The sequence below is a fragment of the Triticum dicoccoides genome, chromosome 6B (assembly GCF_002162155.2).
Source record: "Triticum dicoccoides isolate Atlit2015 ecotype Zavitan chromosome 6B, WEW_v2.0, whole genome shotgun sequence".
NCBI lineage: Eukaryota > Viridiplantae > Streptophyta > Magnoliopsida > Poales > Poaceae > Triticum > Triticum dicoccoides.
This window is the reverse complement of record NC_041391.1, coordinates 663,870,917-663,880,009: the sequence shown is the minus strand read 5'-3', so window position 1 is coordinate 663,880,009 and position 9,093 is coordinate 663,870,917. Positions and strand designations below refer to the sequence as shown.

At 42.2% G+C, this 9,093-nt stretch overlaps 1 protein-coding gene across 1 annotated transcript in view; it reads left to right on the top strand.

Annotated features, from left to right (window-relative positions):
- The window catches only part of LOC119323309 (vacuolar protein-sorting-associated protein 33 homolog), a 16,469-nt gene extending 11,412 nt beyond the window's left edge, over positions 1-5,057 (top strand). Inside the window, exons 16-23 of the mRNA XM_037596922.1 lie at positions 1,405-1,527; positions 1,673-1,754; positions 1,895-1,965; positions 2,531-2,611; positions 3,197-3,254; positions 3,341-3,405; positions 4,055-4,142; positions 4,487-5,057. Coding sequence (XP_037452819.1) covers positions 1,405-1,527; positions 1,673-1,754; positions 1,895-1,965; positions 2,531-2,611; positions 3,197-3,254; positions 3,341-3,405; positions 4,055-4,142; positions 4,487-4,588 — 670 coding nt within the window. The 3' untranslated portion in view covers positions 4,589-5,057. The remainder of the gene's footprint in view (positions 1-1,404; positions 1,528-1,672; positions 1,755-1,894; positions 1,966-2,530; positions 2,612-3,196; positions 3,255-3,340; positions 3,406-4,054; positions 4,143-4,486) is intronic.
- Positions 5,058-9,093: the final 4,036 nt, after the last annotated feature.

Sequence of the window (9,093 nt, the reverse complement as noted above, 5' to 3'; positions counted from 1 at the left end):
ACAGCGCACACCACCTCCGGTGGAGCCACCTGCCGCTGCTGCACCCTTGCCAAGATACGCCCGTCACTGACCACCACTAGGCATCCAGGGCAGCCCTTGGGCGACGACATGTTGGAGGGGCGCGAGAAGCTCCGTTGCTCTCGGTGGCAGCAGCGAGCGGACGAGAAGAGAAAGAGGCTAGGGTCATTGGCGGAGCCATGGCTCGTCAAGCCTGGGCGGCTGCCTGGGCTCAGCTGGTGAACTCCACTGAAACAGTAGAAGAGAGCAAGGATTCAAACTTGGTGATCCCCTGCCCTTGGCGTGATGGTCAGGTCTAAGTAATCTGAAGAAAGGAAGCAATGAACCAATCTGCAAGCTGCAACATCCTTTGTCTTTGGACCACTGCCATAGCCACGTGCACTTCCTGTGGGAGGGAGGATTTACTCCTCCCACGTCCGCCTTACCTTGGTGCTCCTCCATGTGCAAACTGTCCAGGCTTCCGTGATCCTGCATGCTGGGAACTGTGGTGTCGTGCTCAAGTTTCTGACCGCCACACAAAATGGCCCTCCATGCCACCAGCAGCTGCTCCTTGGTGGCAGAGGGTGCTATTGGAACTTTGTATATCTAGTTTCTAGGAGTAGCACACATTTTATCCCTATGGCCTATCGGACTGTTCCCATGTTCTTTTTAGTTTGAAAATATAAACAATTCATGCATTCTCGCTGATTCTGCTGGGTAGTGGTATGCCTGTGCTTTGGATGAGCTATTGTGTGCTGGGATGCACACGTCATAGGGTTAAACCTGTTCAGTCATGTGGTGGTGGGGAGGGGAATGGAGGTGGGAGCCTTTTCGGAGGCGTGAACTATCCTTTCTTGCCTTCTAAAGGGTGGAAGTTCTTCGTTCATTTTCTACATGGATTTCTCGTGCTTTGTTGGGCTCAACCTTAGCTTGTTGCTTTGCTGTGGTTCCATGTGTCTGTCGGTCTAGTAACTTAGATGACTGTATGCTGTCATTTCCTGATTTACTAACATGTGAAGGGTACAAAACGGAAAAATGCTAATGGGTACCGTTTTAGCCTAGCTATCCATGTGCCAGAGCCATGAGTTGGTTGCGAGATCTTATGGGTTTCACCTCTAGCCTACCCCAACTTGTTTGGGACTAAAGGCTTTGTTGTTGTTGTTGTTGGTACCGTTTTAGCCTACCAATTGCCATACTGGTATGAAACAGTAAGTTTTTTCATGTCTAATACCAAAATAATATAGGTCCGATAGAAGATGCAATATTTGCCAGTGGCATATAGAAAGTTTCCCCCAAAATATTTTGTGCAATCCACTCCCTTGTTTTTGGCTTTTAGGGTATCAAGCTGCTGTCGATTAGTTTCCTCTGATCTGTGTTGAAATACTAAACTAAGCTAACCATGCCCAGGTGTTACGAGTACATTGAGGAGATTATACAAAAGCAAGAGCCTATTGAAACTGTACTTCGCCTTCTAGTGTTATTTTCCCTTACAAATGCTGGGTTGCCGAAGAAGAATTTTGACTACTTGAGGTATTCTTATATTTCTTTATAAATCACTGTATTTCTGAGATTTCATGATACTTTGTGTTAAAACTCCATGTATATTTTCACTTTACAAATTTGCAACATACAAAATGTATGTTATAGTCTTGATTCATGTTTCTGCTTTTTCTAGGCGGGAAATACTGCACAGTTATGGCTTTGAGCACATGCCCTTGTTATACAATCTGGAAAAAGCTGGCCTTGTTAAAAGGCAGGTTAGTCAAAGTAGCTTCTCTCAACTTGGTTTTCTTCTTGTTTCAGATCCTTAAGCGGCTCCTCAATGGTGCTCTATCTTGTTATATTTATTCCAGTTCCTCTAGCATCAGTTTCTATAATATACTATCATGTTGTGCAGGAATCAAGGACTAATTGGCCTGTTATTAGCAGAGCTCTCCAGCTTATAGTTGATATAAAGGATCCTGAAAAGTATTAACTGCATAAACTTCAGACTTACTTTGGCTTCTCTTTCAAGTTTCACTTATAAAACTTTATGCTGAATTAATCTCCACAAATTTTTCATCTTTCAGAAGGTGTAGTTTATTAATGTATTTTTTTGTTTATTTTCAAAACTGGCTAATTATGTTCTTAAAAAGTACCCATACTGATCTGCAAATGACTTTGACTCTAACTGAAATGTTTTTGGAGCCTTGAGCTGTTGTGAGATGCAAAAGAATTTTCTCATTTTTAGTTGCTTCAATAAATAAAATTTGTATGAATGAAGAAAAATGCTAAATTCCATATTTCCAATGAAGGTTCATGCCATATGCTTTGTTGAAACTTGTTTGGTGTATTTTTTGTGTGTGTTTGAATATGTTGAAATGTTGTTCATTTTCCCTCACCATGTTATGGAAAATATTCATAACACTTCTGGGAACATTCATTCTTCTGCCTGTTGTGCATTTGTTACTAAGTTTCCATACTTAACTGTGATCGCAAGTTATCTTGGTCATGATAACAACTATCACTAAAATGTTCCTGTTTTCAATCTCAGCCCTGATGATATAGCATACATCTTTGCTGGATATGCACCTCTTAGTATTCGCCTGGTTCAGCATGCAGTGAGGTCCGGATGGTAAGTATATCCAATCAGTTTATTTAAAAAAAATAGTAATTAGAATGTAGTTTGCATGAGAAAATATGTTTAGTTTCCCTAGAGATAGATCCTTTTTGGAGAAAATAAGCTAAAAAATGAAACAGAGAACCCTGGTAAACATCTCTAGTGTGCTCTGAGTTACAGAAAGTAGGCATTATTTATGAACTTCCTTTTTCTGCACTTTAAGCTGTAGCAGAACTTTATACATGGTGAGAAATAATGGTGTCCCTTCTTTGCGCCTGTGTCGTTTTCTAATGATATTCTCCACAACACGAATGAACTTCCATTTTTCTTATAAGCATACTTATTCATTCCTTATGGAATGTAGTTTTGGGGAGCTCTTTAATTACTTGTTTCATAATACATCGTAGCAAAAGAGTTGGCAGTGCCAATTTGTTTGATTCATCTGTGTATGACTTATCCCTTATAACAACACGTATCGATTTTCTTATCTATGATGTTATGTTGAGCAAGTTGTTTGCTTGAAAAACCAGTATTGAAGGGTTAGAAGGTGCCGCAGGTTAAGATGTTTTTTCCAATATCAATTTGTGTACAATTGTGCAGGCGATCTATTGAAGAACTGTTGAAATTATTGCCAGGTCCTCATATGGATTTGAAAAGAGTGAGCAAATATTGTCTACATTGAATTTCACTTTTGGGGATATCGAATGTTTTTTCTTAAGATATTGATCCAGTTTACTCATATAGGGTGTCTCGACCATTAGTTCATCAGAATTACTACCAGGTTCCGGGTCACAACAGAGTACCGACAGGTAAATTACCTTGATGTGAACTGTTGTTGCCACATTTTATGAATGCTAGAAACGGAAAGGGTCTTGTTACCCCAATCATATTTGCTTCATAAACTTGCTCGAATAATAGGTGCCGGCATTGTTTGTTGATCTGATATACCAGTTCCCATGTTATTTCATGATCTTACCGAGCAAGTATTTTTCATGTGTCGAGAGTTAAGACTGTCAAAATTGTGGTGTTCTCCACATGGTTTGATCCTAAGTTATACGATATGTCTGCTGTATGAGCTTAGTTCGACTTTTTTGGGCCATTAGACCTTGTGACATGTGAGGACTGAAGGTGTGTGATCATAAAGTAACAGATCTTGGAGAAGAGATTATATGTAGAGTCCAGGGGAGGACGTGAAGAGTAAAACTAGGGAGACATGAAACCAAGGTGAAAAAGACAAAGAAGATTAGTACTACTAATACTATCATTTGACATTGCATCCCCTATGACTTGTCCCCTGGAGAAGCCAAGAATTGCACTGTTTTGTTAATCGAAGCTGTTTGTCGCCAGAACCGTATGACTGGTTTAACTAGATGGTTTTCCCCTATTGTGCTTGATAGCAGTGTCATCGCCAAGTTTTTCTTCCCCTGGATTTGTTATAATTGTCTGTTTGTTCTATAGGGTTGGTCATCGCTCCCTGGTTCTGGTTGTATTTATTGGTGGTGTAACATCTGCTGAGATTGCTGCGCTTCGATTTCTTAGTGCACAGGTATGTATGTGCAAATTGATTTCCATTTTCTTTCAGATGTGAATAGGAAATGGACTCCAAGATGCTACAAATTCGGTACATTTTGGAGTTCCAAATTTGGAAAATAAAAATGGAAAGAGTTTGTTCCAGTTCCTTTCTACTTCATCCACTGTTTTCACTATTTTTCATGTCTAGTTCCCTTTCATGTTTTTTCAAAGTGATTGTTGGGAGTCTGAGTTTGACTCTGTAGATGAGGTTTTACTTGCAGCTCGATATTACAGTATCACACTACAGTTTATTTCAGGAAAATCCTGCCATAGACTCGAGTTTCTTACTTTCCATGTCCTGTCTCTTGTCTACCGCAGGAAGGAATGGGCTATGACTTCCTGGTTGCAACAACAAAGGTTATCACTGGCAACACATTGCTGAGACCAATTATAGCCAGCAGCAAAGAGGGAATGATTTAGTTGTCTTTTCTGTGCACACCCCTTTTTGATTGTACAAAGCAGCGCACACCCGAGCCCAAGATTGGTTTTTTCCTTGGTTCAGTTCTAGGCCACTTCTATTCTGCCACCGGAAATGCTATTGCTTGCGCTCTTGCGTTCATCAGTCTTGGTTTTCTCGTCAGATAGCGGCATGTACATCGATATCTCCTGTACAGACACAGCCGCGCTAGTTCCTTCCTTGGTGCTGGATGGAAGTTCAGCATTATGTTTTTTCATGTATATTCTCGAAATACACACCTTCATTTCTAACTCTGTTCTGCTTTCACCTTGTACATCAAGTGGTGCGATGGGTATGTTTAGTTCTTTTTTCTGCGCGGCAATGCCAACTCTGCGCTGCACCTGACTATGCGTCTGCTTTGGTTTGTGAGCGGCTCTGGGTTCGGCGAAGTGTCCGCTCTGTCAATTGGACCTGTAGGAGATTGGTGGTGTTCGGCTACTGGATTACTGCAGTTTGCACCTGTCTGCTCACCAAAGCTATCTCTCTCCTCTATGCCGATTATACTTGGAAATGTAGTTGGCATAGTTTGTGTGTGGCTTGTCTGCAGTTTGCAAACTATGCCAACTATGGTGAAACCTCTTGCAGTTTGCAGTTATCTGCTCACAGATTCCTGGAAAGCTACATTGGTCTGATTGATCGAATCGAGCTTGTTGTCGATGCCAAAGGAAAAGGTGCTTTAGAAAGTTCAGGCACAAATTGTGCTGAATTTCTGGTGCAGGCAGGGACAGTTGGGGCCAAACACCTCGTTGGTCTAGCACGTCAATGCTTGATTTATCTTCTGCACACTGGATGGTGGACTTCACATGCTCAAAGCGACTAGTCATTTGAGATTATCAGCAGAATATCGATAATTTTTCTGGCAGCCTGGAAAACACATTGCATGAGATTAAATACTTGGGGTATTTTCAGTTTGGCACCAGGGGATTAGGCTGAGTTTGCATCTCTATTATACCAGGGGCGCGGTGTTCCTCTGCATTTTATTTTATTTTTACCTTTTTACTGTTTCTGCTGAATTACTGCTAAAAGAGGGTTGTCGCTTCCTTTCTTCTCTCTTCAAGAGATAGAGAGAGAACGAAAGAGGGACAGGGGGAAAGGGGAGCCGCCGCTGCCTCCTCGACAGGTCCATCCAAGCAACCATGACGCCGCCGTCTGGCTGGCTGCCATGCCGCCGCTGCCGTGGCTCCCTCCCCGTACTGCCCTTCCTCCACCTCGGTGTGGCAGCCACAAAACCTAGACTTGGTTCCTGGCTCCCTCCCCGTACTGCCCTTCCTCCACCTCGGTGTGGCCACGGGGTGGCAGGTGCAAACCCTAGGCCTGGTTCCTGGGCTTGGTCGGCCTAGTGGATGTGGCTGTGCTCGACGCCGATTCCGCGACCAACGGCGCTCTCTCCCGACCCTCGCTCCTCATGCCTGCACCAATCTTCACCGCAGCTTGATGACATGGAGGTGAAGCTTAGAGGCTCGTCTGAGCCCAACTCATCTACTCCCTCCGTTCCTAAATATAAGTCTTTGTAGAGATTTCATTAGATGGACTACATACGGAGCAAAATGAATGAATCTAAACTTAAAATGCATCTATATACATCTGTATGTGGTTTACAGTGAAATCTCTACAAAGACTTACATTTAGAAACGGAGGGAGTAAATGAGAGCAGCAAACTAATAAGAGCAGCCCCATAGCCATCAAAATAATTACATAACCAAATAAATAAATAAGAGTAGCCCAATACGTTACCTCAAAAAAGCAGCCCAGTCACGTACAAAGCTTGACCTAGCAAGAACTTACGTTCGCACTTTTGTCCGAGAAAAAAAATACTCCCTCCGTTCCTTGATATAAGGTGTATAGATTTTGAGAAAAAAAAATCTGAAATATAAGGTGTATTGCGCTACACCACTCGTTTGGATAATTTTTTGAGGGGTTTGTTTACATTTCCTTATATCACGCAAGTTCCTCTATTTTCTCATGTCAATTAGTCATGTGTAATGTCGTCCAAAACTTGTGAAATTTTCCCTCCATGTGTGTTCTTTAATTTCCGTGCCAAAAATTATACACCCTATATTCAGGAATGGAGGAGGTACGAGACAAAGTTGAGTCATCTATTTTGAAACGGAGAGAGTATAGAGGAAATGGGAGTAGGGATCAGTCCCTGGTCTCCAGGCAGATCACGGGAGATGCTAGCCACTCTGCCCAGCCCCCTCTCATTGTAACTTGTAGGGGCGCGTCCTACTTGAGGCTATTCGAGCTGGTTTTTTCTTCTTCTTTTTTATTTTCTTTTGTTTCTTCTATTTTTTCTCCATTTTTTTCATTCTTTCTTGCATTTTTTTTCATTTTCATGTTTCTTTTGTTTATTTTACTTATATTTTTTGGTTCTCTTTGTTTTTTTGGATATTATTTTACATTTTCTGTACATGCCAACAACATTTTTCAAATACACGTCTAACATTTTTTTAATACAAATTAAACATTTTTATAATACATGGGCAACATTTTCCTATACATATTTTTAATATTTTTAAATAGAAAACTAATATTTTTTAATACATAGTTAACATTTTTTATATAATTTAAATATTTTTTAATGCTTGATTAACATTTTAAAATAAAAAGATTAACATTTTTTTAATACATGGTCACATTTTTTGTTTACACATTCAACATTTTCCAAACACCTGATTAACATATTTCAAATACTTGTTCAATATTTTTTAAATGCTTGAATAAATTTTTTATATACGTGATAAAAAAATTCATCATTTTCTAGTACATGGTCAATATTTTTTCTGTACACATTTAACATTTTTCAAATACTTGTTAAATTTTTTCAAGTGGTTGATTAACATAAAAAATTCATCATTCTTGAATACATGGTCAACATTTTTCAATACACATTTAACATTCCCCAAATGCTTGATTAACATTTTTTAAATATTTGTTCAACATTTTCTTGAAAATGTTTGATTAACTTTTTTATATACATGATAAAAAAATTCATCATTTTTTAAATATGTATTCAACATTTTTCAAATACTTGTTCAACATTTTTCAAATACTTGTTCAACATTTTTCAAATGTGTTTTGTAGAGTGTTTTTTTGTAATGTATAGAATATTTTAAAGTATAAAGAAAAGTACAAAAATAAAGCAAAAAAAGGAACAGAAAATAGAAAAAAAACAAACAAAAAAAGAGGCAGTGGCCTGCTGCGTGTGTGGGCTGGACCATCTCACTCCCCCTTCAGCGAGTCGGAAGCTGGACTCGCTGAAGGCGAGAAATAGGGGCGCCCATCCACCATGCCGCCACTGCTAGCATAATCACGTTGCACGCACGCATGACACATCCATCCACTCGTGCCGCTGGACGCCGTCACCCTGCCACATTATCGTTGTCCTCTTCCAGACAACGTTGTTCTCGCCTTGCCATGCGTCGTCGCTGCACACCCCAATCCCGCCGACGTCGTGGCTACACCGGCCATGCCAAGCACTGAAGCACACACACGCACACCGCCGCGCGCACTCTCCGAGGCCACCTATGTCGAGCTCCCATGTTGCTTATGCTCATGGTGTGTGTCTGAGCCAGCGACTGGGGCCACCTCGGTAGTGCTTTTCCTCCTCCACAAGCTCGATCACATCCAAGAGCTTTCTCCCCAATGTCCCGACGCTCCGGTGCTCCAGCTCCTTGACCATGTTCGCAATGCCGCCTGGCACTGACCAGCGTCGCCGGGGCCAGCGAGCCAGCCGACCGGCCCGGGCCAAAGGGCCGGTATTGGGGCTCACCAGAGCACCGAGCTGAGCCCCGACCTGGCTCGTCGATGACAAGCTTTTGGCTGGTTCCGTCCGGTTCGTGTCCAGCCTGACCTGTGGACTTATGGGGGAGCGGTCGTTGTTGTTGTCGTGGTCTGCTAGAAACTGAAGGGCACATGGAGTATGGCGATTGGGCAGCAGGGAAAGAGCACCAGTCAACTCCACCGTCAAGTTCAAGTACCACCGTTTGCTTTTTAGTATAATTTGTTGGGTCCCACGTGTAGAAGGAGGGTACATGTGCATGGGTGGGTGAAGTCATCGTCAACTCAAATCTTTAGAAGTAGGAAAGATAACCATCTGGTGCCAGGTTGAGCGTGCCAATGGACTCATTTTGAGTGGCATCAAGCCACGCTTAGTCCGATCCTTGAAGGAAGCGGACTCTCGTTGGGTAGAGGGGCTTGACTCTGTGTTGTGGGGCTTACGCACCACGCCCAACCGGTCCAGGTTACACACCTTTTTATGGTGTATGGAGCCGAGGTCATCCTACCATGTGACCTCATTCATGACGCACCTCGGGTGCGGATGTATGAAGAGAGGAAAGATGAGCTGGATCGGCAGGACGACCTGGATGCTCTCGACGAGGAAAGGGACGTCGCTCGTGCACGTTCTACATTCTACCAAGAACAAGCACGGCGCTGCCAGAGCAGTGAGGTCAGGATGAAGGCATTCAAC